This window comes from Bufo bufo, chromosome 7 (assembly GCF_905171765.1).
Source record: "Bufo bufo chromosome 7, aBufBuf1.1, whole genome shotgun sequence".
In the NCBI taxonomy this organism is placed as follows: domain Eukaryota; kingdom Metazoa; phylum Chordata; class Amphibia; order Anura; family Bufonidae; genus Bufo; species Bufo bufo.
This window is the reverse complement of record NC_053395.1, coordinates 99,727,700-99,744,166: the sequence shown is the minus strand read 5'-3', so window position 1 is coordinate 99,744,166 and position 16,467 is coordinate 99,727,700. Positions and strand designations below refer to the sequence as shown.

General features: G+C 45.1%; 1 protein-coding gene across 1 annotated transcript in view; it reads left to right on the top strand.

Moving 5' to 3' along the window:
- WIPI2 (WD repeat domain, phosphoinositide interacting 2) overlaps positions 1–16,467 on the top strand; it is a 159,245-nt gene that overhangs the window by 48,449 nt on the left and 94,329 nt on the right. Inside the window, exon 4 of the mRNA XM_040439361.1 lies at positions 15,626–15,733. Within this exon, the coding sequence (XP_040295295.1) occupies positions 15,626–15,733 (108 nt within the window). The remainder of the gene's footprint in view (positions 1–15,625; positions 15,734–16,467) is intronic.

The window sequence follows — 16,467 nt, the reverse complement described above, 5'->3', positions numbered from 1 at the left end:
AGAAGTAAATATAGAGGCCGTACTTCTAATTACACCTGCTCTCCACTGCAATTGCTGTGTCGTGCAGGTAAGGCTACTTTCACACTTGTGTTCAGAGCGGGTCCGTCTGGTGTCTGCACAGACGGATCCGTCTGCATTAGGCCTCATGCACACGACCGTTGTGTGCATCCGTGGCCAATGTGCTGTTTTCCGTTTTTTTTCACGGACCCATTGACTTTCAATTTGTCCGTGGAAAAATCGGAAAATGCACTGTTTTGCAGCTGCATCCGTGATCTGTGTTTCCTGTCCATCAAAAAAATATGACCTGTCCTATTTTTTTGACTGACAACGGTTCACGGACCCATTCAAGTCAATGGGTCCGTGAAAGAACACGGATGCACACAAGATTGGCATCCGTGATCCGTGGCCGTAGGTTACTTTCATACAGACGGATCCGAAGATCCGTCTGCATAAAAGCTTTTTCAGAGATGAGTTTTCACTTCGTGAAAACTCATATCCGGCAGTATATTCTAACACAGAGGCTTCTAGTTAGAATATACTACGAACTGTGTACATGACTGCCCCCTGCTGCCTGGCAGCACCCGATCTCTTACAGGGGGCTGTGATCCGCACAATTAACCCCTCAGGTGCTGCACCAATGATATTACAATAGAGGGGGGGGGCCGCACGCTGGCCACCAGTGATATTACAATAAAGGGAGAGAGGGGGGGGCCGACGGAGGCCGCACACTGGCCACCAATGATATTACAATAAAGGGAGGGAGGGGAGGCCGCACACTGGCCACCAATGATATTACAATAGAGGGAGTGCCGGGGGGGGGGGGGCCGTACACTGGCCACCAATGATATTCAAACTGGGGAGGGAGGGGGGTCTGCCCCCTGCTGCCTGGCAGCCCCTGATCTCTTACAGGGGGCTATGATACGCACAATAAACCCCTTCAGGTGCCGTTAATTGTTCTGATCACAGCCCCCTGTAAAAGATCAGGTGCTGCCAGGCAGCAGGGGGAAGTCATGTACACAGTTCGTAGTATATTCTAACTAGAAGCGTCCCCATCACTATGGGAACACCTCTGTGTTAGAATATACTGTCGGATCTGAGTTTCACGATGTAACTCAAATCCGATGGTATATTCTAACATAGAGGCGTTCCCATGGTGATGGGGACACTTCAAGTTAAAATATACCATCGGATTGGAGAAAACTCCGATCCTATGGTATATTAACTCCTGACTTTACATTGAAAGTCAATGGGGGACGGATCCGTTTGAAAATTGAGCCATATTGTGTCAACTTCAAACGGATCCGTCCCCATTGACTTACATTGTAAGTCTGGACGGATCCGTTTGCCTCCGCACGGCCAGGCGGACACCCGAACGCTGCAAGCAGCGTTCGGGTGTCCGCTTGCTGAGCGGAGGCTGAACGCTGCCAGACTGATGCATTCTGAGCGGATCCGCATCCACTCAGAATGCATTGGGGCAGTACGGATGCGTTCGGGGCCGCTTGTGAGACTCTTCAAACGGAGCTCACAAGCGGAGCCCCGAACGCTAGTGTGAAAGTAGCCTAAACAGAACAGGCAGAAGTTGGACTCCCGCTGATCTGATATTGATGATCTATCCTGAGCATAAGTCATCAATAGTAAAAAGCGGATAACCCCTTTAACTGAAACCAGATAGATGCCATTATAGCCATAGAGGTCCCTCCAGTGCTTTAAGGTTTTTTACATGCCATGGAACAGAACAACTGAAACAATAATGCTGGAGTGAACCTAGCTTTATTATACATAAGGCCATGTATTTTATTAGCATGCTTTATTTGTATTAGTCATGTGCCTATTTGCGTTTAATTTTTATTTTCTCTTATTGTGGGCCCTCTTGAACCAATTGCTGGTTTTTATAGAGTTACGGTTATGAGGCTTTGTCTGTTCAAGTGAATACTACAGAGCTGTCCCATAGAAGTGAATGGGGACACCATACTTGTAATTATATCTGCTCAGCGTTGCCTTCACCGTTGAAAGGTAAGGGTGCTGGGTGTCGGACACTCGCTGATCAGATATTGATGACTTATCCTGAGGATAGGTCATCCATATAAACAGGCTGCACAACATTTATAAGCTAATGACCTATTTATTATACAGGACAATTGCCTTAGGTAGAATAGAATGTCTGTATCAGTAGGTACTACAGCAAAACTGTACCTATCTATAACTAAGAGTGTTACGCTGTCCAACTAAAATCCGATGGAGTGGATAATCTACGTTCCTCACAATTACACTAAGCTTTTTAAGCATTCATCGAGCAGCCATCCCTTCCAAATTTTCCAGGCAACAAACAACTACTCTTACTGTCTTTCAAATGAAAAACCAAAACTAATTTCCAATTAAACGTACTTAACCCATATATTAACAAACTACAAACGCCTATAGGGATATATGGATCCTTACCATGTCAACAGAATAAATAAGTGACCACAAAGTATAATGAATAAATACATAATTTTATTATAAGCAACAAGATGCACATGATTGACATAACACAATACATAAAAACAAGGTTAAAAACCAAACGGGCTGGTGGTGTGTGGATGGTGGACCAGTAAATAAACTGCAAGTGCAGAAGGGTCAGGTCTACAAAGTGTTTGGTACACCGTGCTGTATTAACAGCAGGTATAGGCACATGCGATACAAAGAGAACACTCTGCGGGTGTCACGAGGGTATCTAGAGCCACGTCTGACTCCGTTATACCCGGGGCCAGGAAGTCGCAGCGGGTGGCTGCGCGCTCTATATCTAAAGATCACGTTGTTTCTTAGTGATTGTTTTCTGTGTTTGCCTTGCTATCCTTTTTGTCTCACTCAGGGATCCGTAGCTTCTCCTCCTCAGCTGTTTCTTGTCTGCCACTCCCAACCTCCTTATATTCTCCCCTCACACTTCTCTAGTTGCCAGTTATAGAGCTTCCTGCCTGGACATCTATACTGACCCACTGGAGTTGTGAAGCCTGGTTGTCGTTCCAGAGTGCTACCCTCCGGATCCCTGTTGGGCTTATTGTTGTCTCCTGTTGTCGCCCACCTGGGATTATATGTTGAGTCTGTGTTGTCTGTCCTCCCCTTGGTGTTTTCCCTTAGAGCTAGTGGTGCGGACTAGTGTTCCCACCGCCCTGTTCACTATCTAGGGCTCAGCTCAGGGAAAGCCAGGGCTTTAGGCACGTGATCGGCGTACGGGTGAGGAACCCGTCTAGGGACGTGAGGGCAGCCAGGTGCCAGCCGCAAAGTGAGTCAGGGGTCACCACCTTCCCTCTCACTTGGGCAGGGCCTTCCTCGTTCCCTCCCTCTGTGTCACGTATGTGATAGTCACGCCGACCGTGATATTATAACTGGCCCTTACTTTTTGAGAAAAAATAAATAAAATAAAATATAATTTTTTTTTTTTTTTTATTTTTTTTTTTTTCTCTACTTAGAATCCAATATGGATCCTATTGCTGCCTTGGCAAAACAGCTTCAAGGCCTGTCTTTGGAGGTGGCAGGATTGAAGGCGTCTGTTCTCCAACAACAGCAGCAAATGCAGCAGACCGCACCCCCAGCGGTTGCTATGGGTAACCAGGTTGTTACAGAACCCAAGGTTGCTCTTCCTGACAGATTTTCTGGGGGAAGGGACAAATTTGCGACGTTCCGTGAGGCCTGCAAATTATATTTTAAGTTGCGCCCTTACTCCTCAGGTAATGAAGAACAGCGGGTAGGGATTGTCATTTCCCTGCTTCAGGGGGATCCGCAATCCTGGGCGTTCTCGTTACCCCCTGGTTCTCAGGCTCTTCGGTCAGTGGAGGGATTTTTTGGGGCTTTGGGTCTCATATATGATGACCCTGACTGAGTCGCCCTGGCTGAGTCGAAGTTACGGAGACTCCTACAGGGAGATCGGTCAGCAGAGGAATATTGCTCAGAGTTCCGTAGGTCGGCTACGGATACTCAGTGGAACGACCCGGCTCTCAGGAGTCAGTTCTGCTCTGGGTTATCTGAAAGGGTTAAGGATGCACTGGCACTGTATGAGACCCCCCTTTCCCTTGATGCTGTTATGTCCCTCTCTATCAGAATAGATAGACGTCTTAGGGAGAGATCGAAAATTCCTGAGCAATTGGTTACCTCTCCCAAGCAACAGTCAGTCTGTACTGACTTAGATGAGCCTATGCAGCTAGGCGGAACTTCTCGTCAGGTCCGTCCTCCCGAGGTTCGCCGTAGGGGGGGGGCTTGTTTTTTCTGTGGGGGGAAGGGTCATTTCATTAATGTCTGTCCCTCCTTTCTCAAAAACAAAAGACCGTCGGAAAACTACTAACCCCAGGCTGTGCGGAGGATGTCAGCCGGGGGGTATACGTTTCCTCCATACGAACATCTCAATTTGTGTTACCAGCGGTCATTGTTTTTGGTGTTAAGACGGAGTCTATTTCTTTTTTTCTAGACAGTGGAGCAGGGGTAAACTTGATTGATGCCCATTTTGCCCGCACTATGGGTTTGTCTCTCTGTACGCTGCAGAGACCTATTCCCGTATTCGCTATAGATTCTGCTCCTCTGTCTCAGAGAAACCTCACCCACATTGTTCATAATTTACACCTTCGGGTAGGGGACCACCATAATGAGTGTCTTTCATGTTACGTTCTGGAGGGCCTTCCCTCTCCGGTGGTATTGGGTCTTCCCTGGTTGGTAGCGCACAATCCAGTGGTGGATTGGCAGGCCAGGGAGATATTGGAGTGGAGTGAGCATTGCAGAGAGAATTGCTTAAATAACAATTGCTTAATCGCCTCCATAGCTCCCCTACCTACATTTATTTCGGACTTTGAGGACGTTTTTTCTGAAAAGGGTTGTCAGAAGCTACCACCTCATCGTCCTTATGATTGCCCGGTTAACCTGATTCCCGGTGCAAAATTACCCAAGTCCAGGTTGTATAATCTTTCGGGTCCCAAGAGACAAGCCATGAAAGATTATATCTCCGAGAGTCTGGCTAAGGGACACATCAGACCCTCTTCTTCACCCGTGGCTGCAGGGTTTTTCTTTGTTAAAAAGAAAGATGGGGGCCTGCGTCCTTGCCTAGATTTCCGTGAGTTAAACCAGATAACCATCCGAGACCCATACCCTCTTCCTCTCATTCCTGACCTTTTTAATCAGATTGCGGGTGCTAGGTGGTTCTCCAAACTTGATCTTAGGGGGGCCTACAATCTGATTCGTATCAAGGAAGGGGATGAGGGGAAGACAGCTTTTAACACCCCTGAGGGGCATTATGAAAATCTAGTTATGCCTTTCGGTCTGACCAATGCCCCTGCTGTCTTCCAACATTTCGTTAATGATATTTTTAGTCATCTCATCGGCAGGTTTGTAGTCATATACCTAGATGATATCTTAATTTATTCGGCTGATCTGAAAACACATGAGGTGCATGTCAGGCAAGTACTGCAGGTCCTACGGACGAATAAATTATATGCGAAAATTGAAAAATGTGTCTTCGCCGTTCAGGAATTACAGTTCCTGGGATATCTATTATCTGCTTCAGGTTTCCGCATGGATCCTGGGAAGGTCCAGGCAATTTTAGATTGGGATCTTCCTGAGAACCTTAAAGCCCTACAACGGTTTTTGGGTTTCGCAAATTTCTATAGAAAGTTCATTAAAAATTATTCAGTGATCGTTAAACCCCTTACCGACATGACTAGGAAGGGGACTGATTTTTCCAAATGGTCTGACGCCGCTAAAAATGCATTTTCCTCTCTAAAGGAGAGGTTTACCTCGGCACCTGTTCTAATTCAACCTGATGTCTCCCAGCCTTTTATTGTCGAGGTAGATGCGTCAGAGGTGGGAGTGGGGGCTGTATTGTCTCAGGGTCCGTCTCCTGGCAAATGGCGTCCTTGCGCTTTCTTTTCCAAAAAATTATCTTCTGCAGAGAAGAATTATGATATTGGAAATAGGGAACTGTTGGCGATTAAACTGGCGCTTGAAGAGTGGCGTCACTTCTTAGAGGGAGCAATCCACCCCGTCACGGTGATTACGGATCACAAAAACCTTCTGTACCTAGAATCGGCTAAGCGTCTCACCCCTAGACAAGCTAGGTGGTCGCTATTCTTTACCAGATTTAACTTTGTAATCTCCTACCGTCCTGGGGCAAAAAATACCAAGGCAGACGCATTGTCTCGTAGTTTCCCTGGAGGGGGTAATGTTAGTGATCCGGTACCTATTTTACAAAGAGGAGTGGTTGTCTCTGCTGTACACTCTGTTCTAGAGGGAAAGGTGTTAGAGGCCCAGGGGGACGCCCCGGCCTCTTGCCCCTCAGAGAAATTGTTTGTACCGTTAAACCTGCGTCTTGAATTATTAAAAGAACATCATAATTCGGCACTTGCTGGGCACCCGGGTAGTAAAGCAACCTTGGAGCTATTATCTCGTCGTTTTTGGTGGCCAAGGTTGCGTCAGGATGTAATGGATTTCGTGTCTACTTGCTCTACTAGTGCACGCGCGAAAGTCTCTCATACACGTCCAGCAGGGTCTTTATTGCCACTTTTCATCCCCAATAGGCCATGGACACATCTGTCAATGGATTTCATCACTGACTTACCGTTGTCGGCGGGTAAAACAGTTATCTTGGTAGTAGTAGACAGGTTTAGCAAAATGGTACACTTTATTGCGCTACCCGCACTTCCTAATGCTAAAACTCTTGCTCAGGTGTTTATCAGTGAAATCGTGAAGCTTCACGGGGTCCCTTCCGATGTGGTTTCGGATCGGGGAACCCAGTTTATTTCTAAGTTCTGGAAAGCTTTTTGTTCCCGTTTGGGGGTTCACTTGTCCTTTTCCTCAGCTTTCCATCCTCAGTCGAATGGACAGACTGAGCGTACCAACCAAAACCTAGAAACATATTTAAGGTGTTTTGTGTCTGAAAACCAAGAGTTGTGGTCATCATATTTACCGTTAGCTGAGTTTGCCATAAATAATCATTATCAGGAGTCCACTGGCAAGTCACCATTCCTTGGTGCATACGGTTTTCATCCCCAATTTTGTACTTTCAAAGAGGGGGGGTCTTCTGGGGTTCCCGAAGAGGAAAGGTTTTCTTCATCTCTTTCATCGGTATGGCAGAAGGTGCAAGTTAACTTGAAAAAGATGAGTGGTAAATATAAATGCATGGCCGATAAGAAACGGTCGCCAGGTCCGGACCTAGGAGTGAATGACTATGTGTGGTTGTCTACTAGGAATATTAAGTTGAAGGTTCCTTCTTGGAAACTGGGCCCTAGGTTCATTGGTCCCTATAAAATAGTAGCCGTCATTAACCCTGTGGCTTTTCGCCTGGAGCTACCTCAGACTTTTAAGATCCATAACGTCTTCCATAAATCGTTACTCAAGAAGTATGTTCCACCTCTAGAACCATCACCGCTGCCATCTCCTCCTGTTATTGTGGCTGGTAATCTGGAGTTTCAAATAGCCAGAATTGTTGATTCTCGTCGGGTCCGCCGCTCTCTTCAGTATCTGGTGCATTGGAGGGGTTACGGTCCCGAGGAAAGAATGTGGGTTCCAGCGTCAGAGGTAAACGCCAACAGGTTAATTCAGGCTTTCCATGCCTCTCATCCGGAGAGACCTGGTCCTGAGTGTCCGGAGGCCCCTCGTGAAAGGGGGGGTGCTGTCACGAGGGTATCTAGAGCCACGTCTGACTCCGTTATAACCGGGGTCAGGAAGTCGCAGCGGGTGGCTGCGCGCTCTATATCTAAAGATCACGTTGTTTCTTAGTGATTGTTTTCTGTGTTTGCCTTGCTATCCTTTTTGTCTCACTCAGGGATCCGTAGCTTCTCCTCCTCAGCTGTTTCTTGTCTGCCACTCCCAACCTCCTTATATTCTCCCCTCACACTTCTCTAGTTGCCAGTTATAGAGCTTCCTGCCTGGACATCTATACTGACCCACTGGAGTTGTGAAGCCTGGTTGTCGTTCCAGAGTGCTACCCTCCGGATCCCTGTTGGGCTTATTGTTGTCTCCTGTTGTCGCCCACCCGGGATTATATGTTGAGTCTGTGTTGTCTGTCCTCCCCTTGGTGTTTTCCCTTAGAGCTAGTGGTGCGGACTAGTGTTCCCACCGCCCTGTTCACTATCTAGGGCTCAGCTCAGGGAAAGCCAGGGCTTTAGGCACGTGATCGGCGTACGGGTGAGGAACCCGTCTAGGGACGTGAGGGCAGCCAGGTGCCAGCCGCAAGGTGAGTCAGGGGTCACCACCTTCCCTCTCACTTGGGCAGGGCCTTCCTCGTTCCCTCCCTCTGTGTCACGTATGTGATAGTCACGCCGACCGTGATAGCGGGTGTCCAAAAATATATGTGGAAACCACATGCAGTGTTCAAGGTGTGTGCACATACGAATATACACTGCTCAAAAAAATAAAGGGAACACTTAAACAACACAATGTAACTCCAAGTCAATCACACTTCTGTGAAATCAAACTGTCCACTTAGGAAGCAACACTGAGTGACAATCAATTTCACATGCTGTTGTGCAAATGGGATAGACAACAGGTGGAAATTATAGGCAATTAGCAAGACACCCCCAATAAAGGAGTGGTTCTGCAGGTGGTCATCACAGACCACTTCTCAGTTCCTATGCTTCCTGGCTGATGTTTTGGTCACTTTTGAATGCTGGTGGTGCTTTCACTCTAGTGGTAGCATGAGACAGAGTCTACAACCCACACAAGTGGGTCATGTAGTGCAGCTTATCCAGGATGGCACATCAATGCGAGCTGTGGCAAGAAGGTTTGCTGTGTCTGTCAGCGTAGTGTCCAGAGCATAGAGGCGCTACCAGGAGACAGGCCAGTACATCCGGAGACGTGGAGGAGGCCGTAGGAGGGCAACAACCCAGCAGCAGGACCGCTACCTCCGCCTTTGTGCAAGGAGGAACAGGAGGAGCACTGCCAGAGCCTTGCAAAATGTGCATGTGTCTGCTCAAACGGTCAGAAACAGACTCCATTTGGGTGATATGAGGGCCCGACGTCCACAGGTGGGGGTTGTGCTTACAGCCCAACACCATGCAGGAGGTTTGGCATTTGCCAGAGAACACCAAGATTGGCAAATTCGCCACTGGCGCCCTGTGCTCTTCACAGATGAAAGCAGGTTCACACTGAGCACATGTGACAAACGTGACAGAGTCTTGAGACGCCGTGGAGAACGTTCTGCTGCCTGCAACATCCTCCAGCATGACCGGTTTGGCATTGGGTCAGTAATGGTGTGGGGTGGCATTTCTTTGGAGGGCCGCACAGCCCTCCATGTGCTCGCCAGAGGTAGCCTGACTGCCATTAGGTACCGAGATGAGATCCTCAGACCCCTTGTGAGACCATATGCTGGTGCTGTTGGCCCTGGGTTCCTCCGAAAGCAAGACAATGCTAGACCTCATGTGGCTGGAGTGTGTCAGCAGTTCCTGCAAGACAAAGGCATTGATGCTATGGACTGGCCCGCCCGTTCCCCAGACCTGAATCCAATTGAGCACATCTGGGACATCATGTCTCGCTCTATCCACCAACGTCACGTTGCACCACAGACTGTCCAGGAGTTGGCAGATGCTTTAGTCCAGGTCTGGGAGGAGATCCCTCAGGAGACCGTCCGCCACCTCATCAGGAGCATGCACAGGCGTTGTAGGGAGGTCATACAGGCACGTGGAGGCCACACACACTACTGAGCCTCATTTTGACTTGTTTTAAGGACATTACATCAAAGTTGTATCAGCCTGTAGTGTGTTTTTCCACTTTAATTTTGAGGGTGACTCCAAATCCAGACCTCCACGGGTTGAAAAATTTTATTTCCATTTTTTTATTTTTGTGTGATTTTGTTGTCAGCACATTCAACTATGTAAAGAACAAAGTATTTCAGAAGAATATTTAATTAATTCAGATCTAGGATGTGTTATTTTTGTGTTCCCTTTATTTTTTTGAGCAGTGTATGTGCATCAGCATCAATGAATAACAATAACATTAAAGTAAAGCAATGCTATAAAAGTAAAAATGAATGGTAATACTGACCACAAAAAAGTCCACAGCAAACACAAACACCACCAGTCCACTCCCTGACGCGCGTTTCCCGTACTGCTTTTTCAAGGTGGTGATGGCTAGACTGGCGATGGTGCTCCATATAAATATGGTACAAATTACAATGCAGGTGGTTACAAAGGACGTTCATCTGCCCTAGATTTAAACAGAAGTACAGTTAGAGTGTAATTGGTTAAGTGACCATTGGCTGCCTTCTCCCCTGTGTATTATAATGAATGCCGCTTGCTATATGGCGCCTGAATCCCGTGCACGCGCCACCCCGTTCAGAAGAGGAGGACCTCGCGCTTTCACGGAGCAGCGGGACTCACCCCTACCCCGGCGCATGCGCAGAAGACCAGACACACCCCGGCCGCCCTGTTGGAAGAGGGCAATAAGCTGGCAATGGTATGGGAGCAAACCAACATACATTGGACCAACGTAATTGATAACTAATCCCTAATAGTGAGTGTCCCACAATAGGGCAGTGCAAATAGCAAAAACATAAGGTTAATATATACAAAGTATGGAGAGACGCAAGTAATATCATGATCCACATAAACAGTTATGGAATAAATATTGAATACCTGATCAAATAATGCATGATTTACCTAAAACATGTTAGAAAAAAAAAGTTACATGGTACATGGTTAAAAATACCAGTGATAATTGCTGCTGCATGATAGCGTGAACATAATAAATTAATGTTATACAATGTAAATTGATGATAAAAAACAGATACTACCGTATTTTTCGCCCTATAAGACGCACCGGCCCATAAGACGCAACTAAGAAAAAAAATATTTTGAACCAAAAGGTGTGCTTTTGGTGGGTTTTGAACTAATGGTGGTCTGTGGATGGCACTGTTATGGGGGCATCTGTGGATGGCACTGTTATGGGGACATCTGTGGATGGCACTGTTATGGGGGCATCTGTGGATGGCACTGTTATGGAGGTATATGTTGATGGCACTGTTATGGGGGCATATGTGGATGGAACTGTTATGGGGATCATTGTGGGGGCATCTGTGGAATGCACTGTTATGGGGGCATACTGTGGATGACCCATACAGTACAGGCCAAAAGTTTGGACACACCTTCTAAAGAGTTTTCTTTATTTTCAAGACTATGAAGGCATCAAAACTATGAATTAACACATGTGGAATTATATACATAACAAACAAGTGTGAAACAACTGAAAATATGTCATATTCTAGCTTCTTCAAAGTAGCCACCTTTTGCTTTGATTACTGCTTTGCACACTCTTGGCATTCTCTTGATGAGCTTCAAGAGGTAGTCCCCTGAAATAGTCTTCCAACAGTCTTGAAGGAGTTCCCAGAGATGCTTAGCACTTGTTGGCCCATTTGCCTTCACTCTGCGGTCCAGCTCACCCCAAACCATCTCGATTGGGTTCAGGTCCGGTGACTGTGGAGGCCAGGTCATCTGGCACAGCACCCCATCACTCTCCTTCATGGTCAAATAGCCCTTACTTTCAAAGTTTTCCTAATTTTTCGGCTGACTGACTGACCTTCATTTCTTAAAGTAATGATGGCCACTCGTTTTTCTTTACTTAGCTGCTTTTTTCTTGCCATAATACAAATTCTAACAGTCTATTCAGTAGAACTATCAGCTGTGTATCCACCTGACTTCTCCTCAATGCAACTGATGGTCCCAACACCATTTATAAGGCAAGAAATCCTACTTATTAAACCTGACAGGGCACACCTGTGAAGTGAAAACCATTTCAGGGGACTACCTCTTGAAGCTCATCAAGAGAATGCCAAGAGTGTGCAAAGCAGTAATTAAAGCAAAAGGTGGCTACTTTGAAGAACCTAGAATATGACATATTTTCAGTTGTTTCACACTTGTTTGTTATGTATATAATTCCACATGTGTTAATTCATAGATGCCTTCAGTGTGAATCTACAATTTTCAAAGTCATGAAAATAAAGAAAACTCTTTGAATGAGAAGGTGTGTCCAAACTTTTGGTCTGTACTGTATATAGCATCTTATCTAATGTGTCATCCACAGATCCCCCATGACAGTGTCCCTGTTTAGTGAATGGGGTCCGGCATCTGGTTCTGTGATGGCAGCGGGGCCCTGTGCAGTCACTGTATTCTACTACACCGGGCCCTGCTCACTGTAGTGTAATCATTTCTAACTTGTGGGTATTGTTAAAGTATTCAAATCATCTTAAATCCAGCGCTGTACTACTAACTTCTTGGCAGTAAGGAGGCCTGGCGGGCGCTCGCAGTGTAGCTCCTATATACAAGAAGACGCATGAAGTAGGGCATTAACAGCAGTTTCCTTACGATATACACGTTTCCAAGATTCCCATTGTGGGCACTTTGATGTTGATGTCCAAAAAAGTAATCTGTTTCGAAGGAGCAATTTGCGTCAGGGAAATGTTCCAATCATTCGCATTGAGCCTAATGAGGAAGGAATCAAGTGCGCATCGGGATCCCTGCTATACGAACAGGATGTCATTTATGAATGTCATCCATTATATCATCTGACCATCCGCCTCATCCAGGGACACCTGGACAAGTTCACGTTTCCAATGTCCCAAAAATAAATTTGCATACGATGGCGCACATTTCGTGTCCATCGCCACCCCTGGATGTAAAAAATTGTGATCTTTAAACAATAAAAATAATTATGTGTAAGGGCAAAATGTAATAGTTCCATCAGCAGGTCAACAATTTCAGGTGTCAAGTTTCTCATCTTCAGAAAAAAATGTGCGTCCCTGAGGCCTAGATCGTGACGAATACAGGTATATAAAGATTCAACATCACAAGATACCAAAACCATGTCATTCTCCATCTTAATATCATCCAGTCGCTTCAAAACATCTGTGGAGTCTCGTACAAATGAAGGTAAACACTCAACACAGGATTTCAAGTAAAAGTCCAGAAATCTACATACTGGTTCACATAAACCCCCTTGCCCAGATACAGTTGGTCTGCCTGGTGGTTTGGACAGAGAGTTATGTACTTTGGGCAACAAGTACAGTGTCGGTGTTACCGGATGCCTTCATATACAGATTTCGTAATCACTCCAGATGCAACTGCTTCCATAAGTATGTCATCTAATTGAGTTTTGTGCGGACTGGGTGGCGTGCGCACCCACGGTGCACATGTGCAGGGATTCAGGCGCCATACAGCGAGCGGCATTCATTATAATACACAGGGGAGGCGGCAGCCAATGGTCCCTTAACCAATTACACTCTACCTGAACTTCTGTTTAATTTTTGGGGCCAATGAACGTCCTTTGTAACCACCTGCATTGTAATTTGTACCATATTTATATGGAGCACCATCGCCAGTCTAGCCATCACCCCTTGAAAAAGCAGTACGCGAAACGCGCGTCAGGGAGTGGACTGGTAGTACTTGTGTTTGCTGTGGAGTTTTATGTGGTCAGTATTAACATTCATTTTTTCCTTTTATAGCACTACTTTACTTTAATATTATTTGTAAAAACTATTTGTAGATCTGATCCTTTTGCACTCGCACTTTATTTAATGGTCCACCAACCATGCACCACCAGCCCGTTTGGTTTTTAACCTTGTTTTTATGTATTGTGTTATGTCAATCATGTGCATCTTGTTGCTTATAATAAAATTATGTATTTATGCATTATACTTTGTGGTCACTTATTTATTCTGTTGACATGGTAAGGATCCACATATCCCTATAGGAGTTTGTCTTTCAAATTAGCTCATTAATTCTATTCTAAACACAAGCTCTAATGCTGGTGCCCCACATCACCACTGCAAAAAACGATTTACTTGCCATATCAGTTTGGTAAAACTTCTCTAACCGCTTGGTAAAACATCTCCAACATCTTTCCACACATTTAGCATTTTTGCAGCAAGCCGAGCCCCCGGAGGGAATTTTGGCAGCAGGCCTGAATTGTATGGTAGCCGTCATGGCACATAACAGGTAGACTTTAGTGTTAGGTTGCCGTCTTACAGAGATCGCCTTGACGTGTGTCAGACGGGCTCAAATAATTTTGTACAAAATGTATTTGCTAAGCATCTCTAATTTATAGGCATTGCATTAGCAATTATAATGCATTTTTGTACTTTATTTGGTTTGCAGAGAGCTGTTGCATTGTATGTTTTGTTCTAATAAGTGATACTGTTGCCTAAGCCAGCCTATTAAAACCACACACAAAGTGTAATTAATTCACAGAAAGCAAACTACAGGTTTTCTAGAACTGAAAAGATTTAGCTCTGCAGCAGACAAACCTGTTTCTAATAAAATCATATACCCACAAGAGAAGTATTAGTACTCTTGAGGCAATCAGTCTGGCTACCTGAAAAGTTGCCTACATGGTTTGCTTATCAATTTTTGTATATGTGCTGCCAAAGCAAGCACCAGTATTGTCATACAGCTTGCTTATACTGCATTGGTAAGAAGAGGGGAATGGCCCCCATTTCAGCTGCTGACTGTTTTGTGCGCACTAAGGTGTGACCCTGCTGAACTCCTCCCAGGGAACAGCAGATCCAAGCTCCATGAATCCATAGCCATCAATAGTGAGGTAACCACCAGCTGCATTACTTACCAGGGTTTGGAGCAAGCCAGGGGACCACACTATAAGATGTGCTGACACGGCCACTTATATGGTAGGAAGAAAGAGGATGAATTTCATACCCCGATCAAACCTAGGCCTACAGGAACCCACCTATAGTCTTCCCACACAGTCAGGTGGATTCCGGACTACTAAAGGAACTCTACCCCGAGAGGTGTTAGCAAGGCTATTCAGGAACTGAAAGTAGAGTCTGGACCCCCCCCCCCCCCCCCCGATTTCTAGTCCCAACCTAAGGTCCTGAAAGTCTTCTTGTAGAAATATCTTCATCCCCAGAGTAACAAACATGTCTATTCTCTGTAGGGACAGGAAAACACAAGCAAGAGAGTGGAGATGGCAGGATTTTATTTAACCTCTCTGTTTCCTGCCCAAGAAGGCCAAAGGGAAACATCCTCCTGTGGTGCTGTCATGAGGGAGGAACTGGAAAAATATCATCTGTTTAACCCCCTCTTATAAACACCATCAATCTGCACTTTTCAGTTTCAGTGACGCATATCCTATTTTTCTAATCTTTATTTATTTTGTAATTGCAGTTTTTTTCATTCAGTTTTCTGAACATGATTATGGTGGCCATATTTCCTGAGCTGTTCTTAACAGCATTTGGAAAACATAAAAAAAAAAATTAGCTTTACAGCATCTGCATGGGCCATAGACACAATGGCCTGGAGCTGACCATATTGAGGCTGACCATATTGAGCTCTATGGGAGAGTTTTCTAGGCATGCTCTGTGACCTGTGCAGAGGTCACAAGGAAAGAATAAATAAGCTGTGACAATCGCCTCTTGTGAATGGAAGATCCTGTGTGAAAGTCATTTTTTGATGACACATTCCCTTAAATTCAACCAACTATCACTGAATCATCTGAAAACTTATTTAAATGACACAATTCACCATTGTACTGAAAATCCACACACTGTTCCGTGTGGTGTACCAATACTACTCAACTGTATATTAGTGTATCCATGTAAATTTATAAATGAGCGGTAAAAGGTTCTGTACTGTTTCGTTTTCCATGTTGATATTTTTCTGTTTAGAATTCAAAAGATCCCAAGACTTCTAGTTGCTGCTGCAGATGGTTACCTGTACATCTACAACCTTGACCCACAAGAGGGTGGAGAGTGTACACTAATGAAACAACACAAGTAAGGAAGAGAGCAATCTTTGTACATGAAACTTATTTATTAGATTACAGATTGTACATGGTGCAATGCATAACATCTCTACAATGTTGAAAACAAAAAAAAACTATTTTAGCTGTACATGTATCCAGAGGTCATTGTAATGATGACAAGCAATATAACCTTTTGCAAAGTCTCTACACGTGAGATTTTTCACTGTCCAGAGTGGTGTATCAGTGCAGCCTGTACAGTTTGTGTTCAACCTCTGCCACGGTACCTAGGCAGTTAGACAGAGGCAGGGGGCTGCCTATTGTTGGGTCCACTGCAAACGGAATCATAAGGTGCCTATACGTTTCTATGGCAGCTCGAAGCGTAACACGACTGTTTGCATTGCATAACGGACAGCTTGTAACTCTTACAGAGAGTCTATAACGCATTGGTGTATACGATATACCAATGCATTATAAAAATGATGTTCTCTAGTAGATTATTAAAAAAAAAAATGTAATTATAGTAAATAATGTTTATTAAAAAATAAATTAGACCTTTTTTCCATAAAAACTGGTTTTATTTTGTAAAAGTGGTAAAATCCCTGGCAAACAACTCATATAATAAATATAACATGTTACTTAACCCCTTCCCGATTGCCATACAGCTATATACGTCGGCGGCCAGGACTTTAAAGATGTTTTATACAGCAGGTACCCGCGGCTAATGTCCGTGACCGGCGGTGATGCCAGTCACGGACATTTAACACT